This window comes from Eucalyptus grandis, chromosome 3 (genome assembly GCF_016545825.1).
Source record: "Eucalyptus grandis isolate ANBG69807.140 chromosome 3, ASM1654582v1, whole genome shotgun sequence".
NCBI lineage: Eukaryota > Viridiplantae > Streptophyta > Magnoliopsida > Myrtales > Myrtaceae > Eucalyptus > Eucalyptus grandis.
In genome coordinates, this window is record NC_052614.1 from 15,101,659 (window position 1) to 15,117,706 (window position 16,048).

General features: G+C 39.7%; 1 protein-coding gene across 1 annotated transcript; it reads left to right on the forward strand.

The window, feature by feature from the left end:
- Positions 1 to 5,097: 5,097 nt before the first annotated feature.
- Positions 5,098 to 9,864, forward strand: LOC104439480 (glutamate receptor 2.7-like). The gene is made up of 5 exons (XM_039309353.1): positions 5,098 to 5,305; positions 7,163 to 8,502; positions 8,611 to 8,923; positions 9,019 to 9,419; positions 9,535 to 9,864. Exons 1-5 carry the CDS (start codon positions 5,098 to 5,100, stop codon positions 9,862 to 9,864), a joined length of 2,592 nt encoding a protein of 863 aa, XP_039165287.1.
- Positions 9,865 to 16,048: the final 6,184 nt, after the last annotated feature.

Consider the following 16,048-nt stretch of genomic DNA (forward strand, 5'->3'; position numbering starts at 1 on the left):
ACATAAGCCTCTTTGAGCAGTTGAACACATTCATCATTTTTTTTTTTGATGACCTTGAAACTCCTGTAGCCGGTAGCCGGCAAGGTAAATCGAGCGACGCTAATCCAAGATCCACCACTAGGGCGCCACACTTAAGAATCTCTAACGACAGTGCTGAGATTCAAACTCCCCCATTCTCGGATGAGGGTGAGAGCGCAAAGCCAGCGCCGCCACTGTGGGCGGTGGGTCGTCACATTCACCATTTGAAGTTATAGGAAAATAAAATCACCCATTTCAATGGGAAGATAGGTATGTCAAAGGTTTCTCATGATGTATGTGTCCCTACTCTTTATACCTATGTTGCACGGACATGTTACATGTGTTTCGTGTTGTGTCGACACGTGTTGGAAGCACGTCGGGACACCGTCGACGCTTGGGACACGCGTTGACCGCATGTTGGATTTGTCAACATGTGGTCAACTTTTGTTGACACGCTTCAACGCGTGTTTGAAAGGGTGGAGGGCGAGCAAGGGTGAGGGAGTGGAGATGAAGTCATGGCGAAGGTGAGCTCGCGATGGCGAGAGACAAATGACCACGAAAGAGTGGGGGCGAGGCGAGGGCCGTGAGGAGGAACTTCATGAGGGAAGGCGCGTGGGGGAGGGGCGGCGGTGGCGGCAAGGGGAGGAGGAGGAGTTCGCGGTGGTGTGCAGCCTCTCGGCGCACAGGGACTGCGCGTTTCGCCTTAGTTTCCAATCCCTTTTCACTGAAATTTTTCTGGGTTACTCCCTTTTCCGCTCCTTTGGCGAATGCTAGTGCTTTTCTGATCGAGTCTTTTGATGCTTTCGGGGATAGGCGTCATGCGGCGAGCACTAAGGAGGAGAAGGAAAATAAAAGATTAAAAAAGGCTTGGCGTGTTGGAACTTGGAGGGGAGGGGGAAGGATGGGCTATCAGCATCAGAGTGGTAGGGAGGGAAAAAAGTGAAAAAAAAATTGGGATGGGGGAGAGAGAGATGAGGGAAAAAAGGAAGTTTGGGCAAGGGGTTGTTAGGGGTGGATTTCGAAAATAAAAAGTAAATTTGGGACAATGGAAATAAAAAAAACTAGAATCTTACCGAAATTGTTGAATGATTAGTGTAAATTTATAGTAGGTTCTTTTTTTAATAAATTAATTATTTATAAATTAGATTCAAATTAATTAAAAATAAAAATATTTATTTAATAAATAACGTGTTCCAACGTATCAAAATTTTCTACATTTGAGAAATGACGTGTCGACGTGTCGTGCGCGTGTCGGTGCAACCTTGCTCTACACAACCATCATCACGGAGATAATAGTCTAACAGACATTATTTTTACATAACACTCTTATCTTATAATTACACTTGCAACTACGTTTGGGCCACTTGCGTCCCCAGCGTTATTAGCGGCAAGGACATTCCCAAGGCCATGTCCTCGGTCACGTGCTTCCACTTGAAAAATGATCCAAAATTGAATCATCTACTTTAGTATTAGGCCTCAAGTTTTCGGCATTATTTTGTAGAAGAGAAACCATGAGATGAATGACACCACCGCGAAGAAGAAGGTAGCCTTGTGATGATCGCCCGTCAAAGTGCAAGAATGCCCATGATATCATTTCACTTATCGGTTGGTTTGTGCAATGAAGGCGATTGTGCAACCCTTGGCTCATAACTTGAGCGGGAATAGCTCGAGGATCGAGTAGAAGTGTCCCATTCCCACCAAGTAGCTGGCCACATAGATGAACAATGATGCGATGTATTAGTGCTTGGTGTGGCCTTGGTGATGTAATTTAAAGTCATTCCAAGGGAGACGAGGGACCCAATCATCTAGCCCAGGCTCCCGGCGGCATCTACCGTCGTCCAACCTTGCCAATAGGAAGCCAAAAACTAGGGGTGAACATTGCCTTTACAAATTCAAGTGCGATGGTCGTTAAGAGCTTGTCATCCGAGAACTCGTACAATCATCTCGAAAATACGAGAGCTGTCAAGAAAGATTGTATCAAAGCCACAGAGCTTGCCGAGCCACTTGCATCAAAATGGCGCAAAACAAGCATGGGAAGACATATCAAGTTGGGTAAAAGATATCCCACCACATGCCTAGGATTGGCCCATGCGCCACGTTGCTAATAGCCTCCTCGATTTTTACAAGCAAATGAGCTCCGAGTTTAAGATCCTAGCAAGGACGCCACAGGCATCACACATGCATCCGCATGACGAGCCACCGAGGGATTCTAGCCCCGTGGATGATCACCTCGTCCGGTGGTAAGAATGCCCATGATATAATTCCACTCATCAATTGATTTGCAATGAAGGCAATTGCGCATCTTGCTCACAACCCGAGCGTGAATAGCTCGGAAGTTGTAAACTTCCGTGAGTGGTCCCATTCCCACCGAGTAGCTGACCACATAGATGAACAATGATGCGATGCACGGTGTTTGGTGTAACCCTTAGTCGATGTAATTTAAGTCATTCCAAGAGAGACTAGAGACCCGATTATCCAACCCAAGCTCCACAGCATGTCGCGTCGAGATCCTATCGTTTCCGCGTATTATATCCCAACAGATGGTGGTGGAAAGAAAATGATGGAGTTTGAGGAAAAAGAAAAGCTAAAGAAGGAGGGGGAAGAATGGGCAGAGATTGGGGAGAAAGGCGTGAGGGAAGGAGGGGGAATGAAGTGGGGGTGGAGAAGAAGGAGAGAAGGGAGGATGGGCGGTCTGCAGAGGGTGGAGGCGCGAGTGGAAGGGGAAGAAAGAGAGAGAGAACAGAAGAAAAAAAAAGAAAAAAAAAAAAAAGATTTCTTGAGATAAAAATCTCATCATACTCTTCACCCACATTTCCTTAAAACCCTCTTGTATCATGTCCCCACTTTTCTTTTTATTTCTAATTTCATAAAAACAATATTTTTAGCCCAAAAATTTCAATTTGGCCTCTTGATCCGAATTTCTTCTTCTTTTTTTGGGTCTCCAATTTTTCGTCCGATAATTCCTTTTCTGAAAATTTGGGACTTGTCGATATTTGACGAATAATGAGGCAACATCTAATAATTTAATCTCGAAATCCTCAAAAGTTCAATGCCCGAAATCGAATTAAATTCAGTGATTAAAAATCGATCGAATGCGATTTTAGTATGACCTAATCTATTTAGTAGCTTTTAGAAGTTCTCGTGCGGTTGACCCGTGGTCAATAATTTTCGATTCATGCTTATGCCACTTTGAATCGCGGATAACCCTCAGTGGTCATGTAATCGCGAGGGTTCAATTACGTACCATGAATATAAGATCAATAGAAAATCGGTTTATCGTCATTCGACGCGAATATCGTAATTGTGCGGAATCAGTTACGAACTAACTACGTAGTTCCGTCGAATCAATTTATATCCGTTCACTAATTGACTTATAATAGTGTAGTATTAACCATTGTCGATCCTTATGGTTGAGTGATCAACTTCTGCTCGAATTCTTTGATCTTTCGCATTTTACCCATTTACGACTTCACCCAATAAATTAATTAACTCGTAAGTGATTATGTCGGAGTAAAGTAAGTATAAGCGCATCAACGGAATAATCATATCATATATTTCGAAATAGAAATCAAATTTCGGGATATCACACAATCCCTCTCATGTTACTTGCATCATCGGATTGGGAATGAAAATATTTCTTTATCTTTTATGATAACTTGATAACGAGACCCAAAAAAGAATTTTAAAAGCTTATTGACTTGTGTCTACTATAAAATACACTAGTATGATTCTTGGCTTTCAAGTATTAAAAAAAAAAAAAACCAATTGACCAATTTCTTAGCCAAGTACGTAACTAATTTTACATCTATAGATTTCTTAGCCCGCACAAAACAGAAAACCCCACATAGTTTCGTTTTCTTAGGAGGAAAACCAGTGCTAACCGTGCATGATATCATTGATTAGGAAGTACCGACACTTTCCGAAAGCCTCTCATGTCGGACACTTCAACACATGTTCGACACTCTCTAATACTGGTCAACAAATATCGGAAAATCCAAAGCCCGGTTAACTCTCCCAACACTCTTCAACACTCGTCTCCGAATTTCGACACGCACGGATCAATTTTAAAATATTTCAATAAATGAGGACCAAAATGTATATATATAAGAAGATAAGAAATAATAAAAATAACAAAATGGGAAAGAAGAAAAACCTAATCTTCTCTTCTCTTCGGACTCTCACTTCCTATAACACACAATTCACCCCCCAAGTTTGTTTTTTCCTTTATTTTCCGACACACTCTGACATGCAAGTCCACAATGTGGATTGCTAGCTTTTTTTTTTTTCCCAGATTATTGAAATGAAGTTAAATTTGTCAAATTGAAAACAATGAATGATATTAACAAATTATGGATTAATTTTTTAGTGTAAATTCATTCTATGCTTATTATTATTATTATTATTATTATTATTATTATTATTATTATTATTATTATTATTATTATTATTATTATTTATTTGTGAATTTGATTCAAATGAATTTGATAAAAATAACAATTATAAAATGTCACAACGTTTCAGAATTCTCTATTTTGGGAAATAACATATTGGCGTGTTACGTTGTGTTGCGTGTCATGTATTGATGTCGATGCTATTTAGGTCTTTGGGCAGGTTGCGAAAGGACAATTGCAATCCTTTTTTTCAAATCCGCGTAAGGAAAAGGTTCCTTGCATTCTTTCAAAGCCGCGTGAAGAAGCATCTATTCTGGCATTTTGTCAAAGGATAAAAAGGCAAAATCTCATCCAAGATTAGACTGAGATGGGGAGAAAATTGAATTTATGTGCTGGCTTCCCTTTTCAACATCCTCGTATTGCTTTCCCATTACATATTAGTTATGGGGCCCGTCCACGTGAGCAACCCTTGAATGGGATTTTCATGCTTTTCCCCATTACAAATACGTCGTCGTCGTCGTCATATCCTCCAAGTCTCTCTGTCATGCGAAAAACGCACACTTGCCTTCTCCCGAAACCCTTTTCAATGTTTCCTCCAAGAGTCTCGTCCGATGCTGAAAAGCTCCTCCTTTTGGCTCTCGCCTTTTTCACAATCATTACGACTTTCAGCGAGGGCCCTCAGATCACCATGGCGCAGAGCGGTAACAATAATGCCCAAACGATCCTGGTGAACGTTGGGGTGGTTCTTGATCTGCAGACGTGGGTGGGTCAGATGGGATTGAGCTGCATTAACATTTCTCTCTCTGACTTCTATACTTCAAACCCTTCCTACAAGACTAGGCTCGTCCTCAATGTAAGAGATTCCAAAGGAGATGAGGTTGCTGCTGCTGCCGCAGGTTCTCTCTCTCTCTCTCTCTCTCTCTGGGGCGTATTGACTGGTCATAGAGGATGAAGTAATTTATGCAGCTGTTTGTGCGATTTAAGATGAATCTAATTATGGTTCATAATGAGGTGTTTGCCCATCTTATGAAATTTTCATTTGAAATTTGAGAAGAATTCCCAGTTAAATTTTCAAGGACACGACAAAATAATGTGTGTTCCATTCAAAGCTATATGCATTCTCACAGCAGAGATTCTCAAAGCCCCAATTTCCAGAGCTCCCAGAAGAAACGACCAACTTTAATTTTGCACTAAACAGCTGTTTAGTGCATTATCTCCAAGGGGGCTTTAATCATTGTGAAAAAGAAGTCGTTATCATCTTCAATAAAATCAAAGACAACAAAAAGTCGGTACTTGACATTCAATTTGATCTCTTTCACACTGGGAATGACGAGGGTAACGATATAATTCCCCCAAGTCTTTCGGTCGTACGAGACCGGCATTTTGACGCTTAGCTTGAGAGTGGAGGAGATTCGTGGGTTTTGGTCAATCAACGCCATGCGGACTTCATAACAAGACTGGTCACTGAGAGTAACATTTGACCGTAAAACATTTTAATTTATTGCCAGATAAAACTTCCCTCCGGAGGGGTGGAGTTTTGTGTTGTTGGGGGCGTGGTTGGGTTGTTTTCCTCTTCGATTGACTTCAGATGGGAATGGGGCGCCACCGCGCGCCATGATGCGGATGGAACGGGGAAGGTTCGGAGGCGGTGGGGTAATCGACTGCGGACCGATGATGCGATGGGCGAATCCCATTGGCCGACATTAATTCGGGAGGCCATCGCGAGTTTGAACGCGGGTACGTGTCATAAATTCTTAGCAGGGGACGGGGACGGTTGAGGGTTGGGCTTTCGGTATTAATGCCTTCCTCGGCGATCGTGTGATGCACCGACCCGTCCACCGCCAGATCTGGCTTACCATAGATGGGCAATTTGAAAGAAAGGGCTCAAAAATATATGAAAAAGATCACTTTAATCACTATATTGAAGTTTGGTACCTTTTCTACTAAAAAGTTTTGTGTTGTGGGACTCTCGTCCCACTATAAATGTAGTAATATTCTACTAAATTATGTCTGCATATTGAATCCTAGTAGAAATGATCTTGCAAACGATACATACAACATAGTAAAATAGTCACTTCAGGGGGAAGGCTGATGGAGATAATTTCAAATTATTTTCTTTGGAAACAATATGTACATGGTACATATCTCTACATAATTTCACTGATTTATTTTTCCAATTGACCCAAACATCATGGTTAACAAGATTGTTCAAGCTGAGCCAGTGATTTATTTCCATGGAAGTTGTGTGTCATTAATGATGAAATAAAACAACTAAGGTTTCCTGTTCCGTCAAATAATTGTCGATCCATGAAAACAGTGGATGCCGAGAGGCTTGATATATAATAAAACTTCACATAGGTCTGACCTCACAAAATTCATACCATTGCAGTATGTGGCTTGGATTCTAGAGTGGAATAATTTGATGCCACGAAATAAAGAAATCAGCTTATCTGTCTGAGCCAATTTATCCACTCTTATTTTGTTCTAAATTTACTTTAATGAAAGATTAGTTTCTGATCGGTATGCAATATCATATGCCAAAGAATATCAAAGCCAACAAGGAATGCCTGCAATCTGGTAAATAATTATGATCCAACTTCAAACTTCTATTTTTCTTTTTCTTAAACGTTTTATTTCTATAATACCGCATCAAGTTTTAATCGGCTTCTGATCAATACCATGCCTTTTCCAATAAGAATTTCCATTATGTGCCATATTGTTATTGTTTCTCCATCTTTTTTTCACCCTTGCAGCACTTGATCTAATAAAGAATAAGCAAGTCCAAGCCATAATAGGACCTCAAGGTTCATTGCAAGCAAACTTCATCATTCACCTTGGAAAAAAATCTCATTTGCCGATCATCTCTTTTTCTGCTACTGGTCCTTCCCTCAGTTCCATTCGGAGTCCTTACTTCATTCGAGCTGCGCAAAATGACTCATCCCAAGTGAATGCCATAAGCGCAGTCGTGCAAGCTTTTGGCTGGAGAGAAGTGGTCCTCATATACGTGGACAATGAGTTCGGAGAAGGCATCATCCCTTCTCTTACGGATGCTTTGGAAGAGGTCGACACGCGAGTGTCTTATAGGAGCCTCATTCCTCCTTCGGCCACGGACAGTCAAATCCTGCAGGAACTATACAAGTTAAGAATGATGCAAACGAGGGTCTTCATAATGCACATGTTACCGACCCTTGGCTCCCGGCTATTTGTCAAAGCAAAAGAGGTGGGAATGATGAGCGAAGGTTATGTGTGGATCTTGACTAATGGAATCACTGACCAATTGAGTTCTGTGGATTCATCTGTTGTCACTAGTTCGATGCAAGGAGTATTGGGCATCAACACTTACATCCGGAACACACCAAACCTGAACAACTTCACGGCCCGATGGAAGATGAAATTCCACCAAGACAATCCATCCGTCCTTAATCCTACGTTGAACATTTTCGGATACTGGGCTTATGACGCTGCTCAGGCTCTGGCAATGGCTGTCGAGGAAATGGGTGTGGCTAATTTTACCTTCCAGATGTTTAATGCTTCAATAGATACAACAGATCTCGACATTATTGGGGTCTCTAGAAGTGGTCCGAAACTTCTCCAAGAACTAGCCGATACGACATTCACGGGCCTAACTGGAAATTTTAGACTCGTTCATGGGCAGCTAGAGCGGTCAACATTCCAGATTGTTAATATCAATGGACATGCAGCAAGACGGATTGGGTTTTGGACGCAAGAAAATGGGCTGCTAAGAGATTTGTATTCATTCAGCAAAAGTAAATATTCCACTTCGAAGAGTAATCTCGGATCGATAATATGGCCAGGAGATTCCACCTCTATTCCTAAGGGATGGGACATTCCCACAAATGGGAAGAGGCTGAAAATTTTAGTCCCTGTGTATGACAGTTTAAATCAATTCGTGCAGGTGATTCATGATGTTAGCACAAATACATCCAAAGTGACTGGATACTGTATTGACATCTTTCAAATCATTATAGAAAAATTGCCTTATGCTGTGGCTTATGACCTTATTCCGTTTGCCATTCCCAATGGAAGTAGCATGGGCAGTTACGACAACATGATTGATCAAGTATTTTACCAGGTGAGCAAGTGCTTGATTTTGTTGGAATACTTGTAGAAACTTACTATGCTAGCATGTTGTTGACAAAGAAACATTCCCGTTTTTTTTTTTTTTTTTTTGTTGGAATAGAATTACGATGGAATTGTGGGTGATATAACAATCACTGCAAACAGATCACTATACGTGGACTTCACGGCACCATACACCGAACCGGGGGTCGCAATGCTTGTGCCATACAAGGACAGCAAGGGCAAGAATGCTTGGGTTTTCTTGAAGCCACTCACTTGGGACCTTTGGTTAACAACCGGATGCTTCTTTGTGTTTATAGCATTCATCGTGTGGATTCTTGAACACCAAATTAATGAAGATTTCCAGGGTCCGGCCGGGCATCAAGTTGGCACGAGCTTTTGGTTCTCATTTTCAATCATGGTCTTTGCACAAAGTAATCACCCTTCACTTTAAAACAATCAATTGAACATTGTAATCTACATATCGTTCTTGGATAATTTAGGTGCTTTCCCTTAATTTGGACTGCAGGGGAGAGAGTATTAAGCAACCTAGCCAGATTTGTTGTGATTGTGTGGGTTTTCGTGGTACTTATACTAACGCAATGTTATACGGCAAGCTTGAGCTCTCTTTTGGTGGTGCAAAATCTTCAACCAACTGTGGTTGATGTGGATGAGCTCCTTAAGAGTAGAGAAAATGTGGGTTACTGGGAAAACTCTGTCGTTTATGGAATGCTAAAGCAAATGAAGTTCGATGATTCCAGACTTATATCTTATAAGTCGATTGAAGAATGCCGTGCGCTTCTTTCCAAGGGAAGTGAAAAGGGCGGGATTGCAGCAGCATTCGATGAAGTCCCCTACATTAAAGTTGCCATTTCTCAATGCAAAAGATATACCGTGATCCCGACATTAAGAACTGCTGGATTTGGCTTTGTAAGTCCTCAATCTCTTAGCCCCGAAAAGAAAACCCTCAGAATTTCCTATTACTAGGATTATTATTTATTTATTTATTGTTTGAAAACTCTCATGTCTTGCCTTTCGTTTACAGGTTTTCCCCAAAGGGTCTCCGCTAGTACCTGACATTTCCCGAGTAATCCTTAATGATACTGAAGTGCTTAAAATGATGGAAATCGAAAATACATGGTTTCCATCGAAATCCAACTGCCTGGATTCTTCCAACAGCTTGGGTCTTGACAGTTTTTGGGGCCTATTCTTGATTGTTGGAGCTACTGCAGTTTTAGCTCTCCTCATCTTCATGGTCATGTTCGTCAAAAGAAACTGGCATGTTGTTGCAAGTCCTTCAAGTTCATTACAGGAGAAATTTGTTACATTGGGAAGAAGATTTTTCGAAAGAGACCTCAATTCCCATACTTCATGAGAAAGCCAGATTTAGAGATAGAAATACAGATGATGGCGACAATGAGACTGCAGCTGTTGAAACTTTGGAAAACACTAACTTCCTTCCGAGTCCGTCAAGAGATTTCAGCCAAAACAATGATGATATAAACAATGAGCATGGCATGCTGTCTACAGAACAAGGACTTTCTAATCATGTAGGCGAAGGGTGCCCTGACGACTGACAATGATCGATCTTACAAATCTAAGTTTAGAGAGGTACATGCCTCAACAACTTTAGATATTAATCTTTAAATTTTTTTACCTGTTGAACTTTGTACTTCTAGATGATAATAATTTCCCCCTCATTCTCCTCTCACGTAAGCACTACTGTTGCTACTGCTTATTGTCTAATCACAGACAATGTAACGAAAGATAGATGCTTCTCAAAGCATTTTCCAGAGGACATTACGCGCATGTATTAGCTTCTCTTATTCTTTAATGTCTTAGCAATGAAAGTATTTATTGTTATTTCAACAACTTGCCCAAAGTGTGTTAATTTAGTAACAAAAGATGACTTCTTGAAAATATATGTATAATGAAAAAGTTCGGTAGAATAGGCTTCAATGGCTGAAGAACCTATCAAAATCCTATGTTTTCCTTTTTTATATAAAGAGACATGAGCAATTGACCCAATGACATGTAAAGTGCTCCTAAGTATTCACTTTTTTGAAACATGAGATGATGTTTCCATTTTGAATTAAGTGGTGCATCATGATTGATTTGTGTCGTTTAAATGGGTGAAATTGCAGATTTGATTTATTCTATCGAGATCGACACACGTTATAACAACATAACATGTTGATGACATAATTTACTTTGGATTTTTTCCATTCATGACATTTTCGAATTTGGTTCTCTCTATAAAAGAAAAGGAAAATAAAAAAGTTATACCAATTGGCAATATCATATTCATAATTATTTTCTGAATAATGAATCTTCCCACGCATTTCTTACCTAGTTTGGCTCGAGCCATCCTACTTAAGTGTAATTCTTTATATCAAGTTGTGGAAATTATTCACAACTTAGAAGTACAAAAAAGTACATATCGACTCGGAATGGCGCCTATCTTTTCTTTAAAATTTTATGTGATTTTGAATAGGGATGATTGGTTCCAAGTCCGGTTTGATCCAATGAAATCGGATATTTTTTATTTCATTTTCCATCCAGATATCTTACTATCCAAAGTATGATCAGGAACAAATTCATAGCTCAAGACAAATTCTATGTTTTCATCAAAATATCTTTTTATCCAATTATAGACTTCTATTTCCTCGAAAACAATAAACTAAACCCATTAGTTTTTTTTTTAAAAAAGAAATAAAAAATATATATGTAGTCGATCCAATCCAGTTCCCTTTTGGTACTGGAAACGGAACCAAATTGGCTAGTTCAGTGCAATTGAAACCATTCCTGATTCGGGTCGTCCATTTTACATACATCTAATGTTGAAATATCATATGATCATCCATTGAATCTAAATACCAAAAATTTTCTCATCTCACGCTCACGAGAAGCTATGCCAATGAAATTTAAAGATCGTTTAAAGATCTTTTTTAGTAAATGGTCATGTGATATTTAGCGCTCCCCTATTTAATGATATCAAAATTTTCGGTTTTAAGGTAGACATGATGAAGAGAATAAGATATTTCTTGGTCGGTGCTGGTCGTGATTGTCTCTCGACCATTGATAAATTAGCAAGCCTTGGCCTTTTGTTAGGCAGGCGTCAACCTCACCATAAAACCCTACCGAACTCCGTTGGCGACTATTTCATTTCATTTAATGCCCACCATCTTAGCTCTATGGCCCCTTGCCTAATGGTGAGACTATGCTTTATTTTGACCAAGGTCCATGGAAGAACAAATTAGGGTTGATCGATTTTAGGTCCGATCTAGTTCCCAATCAAAGAATTAGGAACTAGACCAGGAGGACTATTTCCTAGTAATTGGGGACCGGACCAATCAGTTCAATTCGGTCTAATGGAACCAATCACTTAGCAAATAAAATAAAATAAAATAAAATCGTTACTATTTTAAGGTTTATTGCTTTTTAAAAAAAATTAAAAATATATATTTAAAAAAAGAGTTGGTCCAGTTCCCTTGAATTGGAAACCGAAACGACATTCCTGGAAACCAAACCAAACTAATTGGTCTAGTCCAATCCAGATGGTTGCCAATTTGATGGGCTTGATATGCTCACCCTAGGACAAACATGATGAAAAGCCTCTAAAAATTGCCTAATATATCCATTTCTTTCACCATTTTATGAAAATTCATCTCATGGTACGTTGAACTGTTACACATTGCCTGGTGATTAGTTTATAAGCACTCTTATGTACATGTGGTATTTCCCCTTTCGCATGTGCATCCACCCCTGTTAACCAAATTATACATGTTACTCCTAGTTCAAGACATGTGATTTATCCTTTTGAGTTGAACTTTCGAACACATTAGTCAATTATAATCTCATAAAGGTTGATGCAGGTGAAAGCAACATCAGTGGGACTTTGAGTAGATCGGAGAAAGATTAGTAGATCATCGCAATTAACCCAAAAAAAGGACCCTATTTTCTTGGAAGTCTTGCGGTGGATTGTCTTTGGCGTGCCCAACATGTCAAATGGTTCACCATGTGTCATGGGGTCTCTCGTGAAGTGCACCGCTTCCTACGGCACATGACCGGCCAAGGAATGATAACGCAGCCTTCCCCAACTGCTGCACGTGCTGATAATTGCGGAGGAATCCTTTCGAGGCGAATCAGTGAAGTATGATTGATTAATTAATTTGCAAGCATGATTCCCAATAAAAAGGGATCTAATGGTGATAGTCATTGGAATAATTTTGTCTCTCAACCATCCGTTGCATTTCTTTTTTAGTATGGGGTTAGGATTTGATGTAAGTAAAATTCATTACAATGAAGAGATTTATGTCTAAGTTATGTGACTCAATCTCATCTATGCTTTCATAAAGAATTTGATGAAATCCGAGTAGCAAGACCGTAAGGAAGCCGTTAGTCCAACTTCCATTCCTTTTTCCCCTTATTCGACAGGCATTTTGAGAAGCATCAAAGAATTGACATTTGAAACCAAAAGAGCTCTAGTTCACTCGAATCCTCTTTTCATGTTCTTCTTGTACAGTTGAACACACCCTCTTCCGATGCATTCTTCTGTCCAACCTAATATAAGAATTGAAATGCTCATTTAAATTATATGAATTTATCTTTCTAATCTCATTTGTCGTCTCACTTTCCCTTTTCATCTAGCGGTTCTATTTCTTCGCCAAACATGTTATGCATCCACCATTAATCCATGATGATGAAGTTCTATGCTTGAGGCCCATGCAAGAAAGATCCGAGAACTTAGATTTGAGGCCCATATATATTATAGAACTCTAAGCTTAAGTTTAAGCTCTAGTTGGATTTAAAATATTGGTTTTTGTGAATCACAATAGTTAAAAGCAAGAGTGTAAGATTAAATTCATTTTCACTTGATTAAAACAAAATAAATAAACCTCCTACTCATGAGATATAGCTCTCTCATGTTTGTGTGTGTGTTTTCTTTCTTTCTTTCTTTATTTTTTTGTGTATCATTATTTACACCAAAAAGTGATTTGACCATCAATATGGATAGACACATGATCAAAACATGAAAATCACGGAAAACGTGACCCATTGTTAGCGACTAGAATAGGCATCGATGTGTTGGTACACATCAACAATTGTCACCGGTGGCTTGTTGATTTACAACTTGACAAGAGTGTTGATAAATAAGGATTGATGAGTGATCAAAGTGTTAGAAGGTTGAACACACAAGGAGCATAGAGAGATGGTCACCAATTCAAAGTTACTGGAAAGTAAAGCAATTGAGATCATGAAACAACTAATATAAAGTTTGTAAAGAATAACTATGCAAACACTATATTATGGTGTTGTGAGAACATGGACACAAAACTTTAGGAAGTAAAGGAAACATGGAGGCAACCGCTCAGAAGCGGTTATGGCACGACTACTGTAAATACCATCGTCCATCTACTAAAGGCTTCTCGCACAAATCAAACAAATTTGTTGTCATTTGTTATCTTTACTTTCCTGCGCTATATTTTTATTTTCCATATTCGGATCATCAATTAAATTTTAGCATGTTTCTTAGCTGCAATTTCTAAATTCATGTCATCAATTAAATTCTAACGTATATCTTTCTCTCAATGTACTCAAGCTTTTTTATTGATTAAATTTTGGCAAAGTTTCTTTATATTTAGTTCGCTTGTAATATTTGTACATTCCTACCCTAGTTATTGTTTTTCTTATTTGCCTAAATATTCCCTATCCAGAGTCAACGTAGAACCTGTTTTCCTCTAATAAAATTAAAAACTACTTTTGGTAAAGCCTATTTCATTGCCGAAGAAATTCTGGCAAAACAATTGCTCTAACGTGTCTTCTAATAATTAATTTGTAAATCACCTTACAATGTGGATGGGATAGTGAGGGCCTGCATGTTTGTGTTTTTTTTTTTTTTGTTTATGAACAGATTTTCTATTTTTTTGTTCTCGGGAACAAAAAGAACAGAAATGTGTTTGTTTGCGTTTTTGTTCAAAATCTATTTTTTTTGTTCTGGGAACAAAATTAGAATAGAAATAAGAAAAAAAAAGTTGATTTTTGTTTTAGAAACACTTTTGAAGAACAAATATTCTCTCTCATTTCTTTTCTTCTCTTTTTTTTCTTTTTCTTTTTTTTTCTTCTTTTTTCTTTGGCCGCCGCCCGCCTCGCCCATGGTCGACGACCTCGCCGAAGGGTCGCTGGCCCACGGCAAGGCCGAGCATCGCCGGCCCCTAGTGAGGCTCGGCCTTGCCTTGGCTAGGCAAGCTCGAGCTCGTCCGATTCGGCAAGGCCGAGCTCACCCAGCCATCAGCAAGGCTCGGCCCCGTCGGATGCGGGCGAGCCCGATCTTGCCCAGCCAAGGCGAGGCCGAGCCTCCCGGTGCGAGCCGAGGCCGGGCGAGCTCGGGCTCGCCTAGCCAAGGAGGCTCGGCCTCGCCATGGCTGGGCAAGGCCACCAGCCCTCGTCTGCTGGTCGCCGGCCATTGTTGAGGCCGGCCATTGGCCAAAAGAAGAAAAAAAGAAAAAGAAAGAAAAAAAAGGAAAAATAAAATAAAATATTAAAAATTAAATAAACAAAAAAAATATAAATTTACTAAACGTGTTTCTATTCATTTTTTATTCCCAAAACAAATTTACTAAACGCGTCTTTCTAGTCAAAATTGTTCCTTGGAACAGAAATAGTTTTTCTATTTATGTTCTTTGGAGACTTTTAAACAAAATACAAACAAACGCGCCATGATAGACTATTCTTTCAACTTTTTTTTTTTTGGACCTTTTCCTGTGGATTCGAGGTACGTTTTCCAATTGAATTTGAACCTTGAAAATCTTGTCAAAATGGGAAAACGGTAACTATTTTTTCCAAGTTACGTCAAATTAATTTTGTCGCTTTTGATCTTACTTCATCGGCCATTGTGAGACTAAAAAAGACCCACTTGAAAAAGAAATTTGTTCTCGCATTGGAAAGTGCACAATGCAATCACTACAAAGAATTATTGGGTAACTTTCTTCAAACGACGTTGAATCCTCTCCCATAATTATCAACTAAGCCGCTCAATTATTAATTCTTGGTAAGCTTTCTCCATCGAGGGAACCTACCGTCCAGCCAATCAATCATTCAGCAGCCGATTAGAACTATGATGTCTTCTCTTATGAACAAAGTCACGTCATTTACCAAGACGCCTTATCGAACCCATCGACCATCTTTTGGAATTTTATAGATCCTTTGGATTGGACAGAACTAACTACGACGACGGAGGGCCATTCAAACTCTCCCGGATTTCTATCCATCTCTCTATAAAAAAAAAAAAAGGTGGTTCGGATTGGCAATGGCCGCAGTGGTGACTCGAGTGGACGACGGTGGAGATGGCTGTGGTGAGCGGTGGTGGAGATGGCGGCGATGTGTGGTGGTGTACGGTGGTGTGGGCGGTGGTGATGGGGTGATGGGGTGGCGTAGGTGATGGTGGTGGGGATGGGTTTGATGGTGGTGGAAATAAAATTAGGGAGTTTGAGGAAAAAGAAAAGCTAAAGAAGGAGGGGGAAGAATGGGCAGAGATTGGGGAGAAAGGCGTGAGGGAA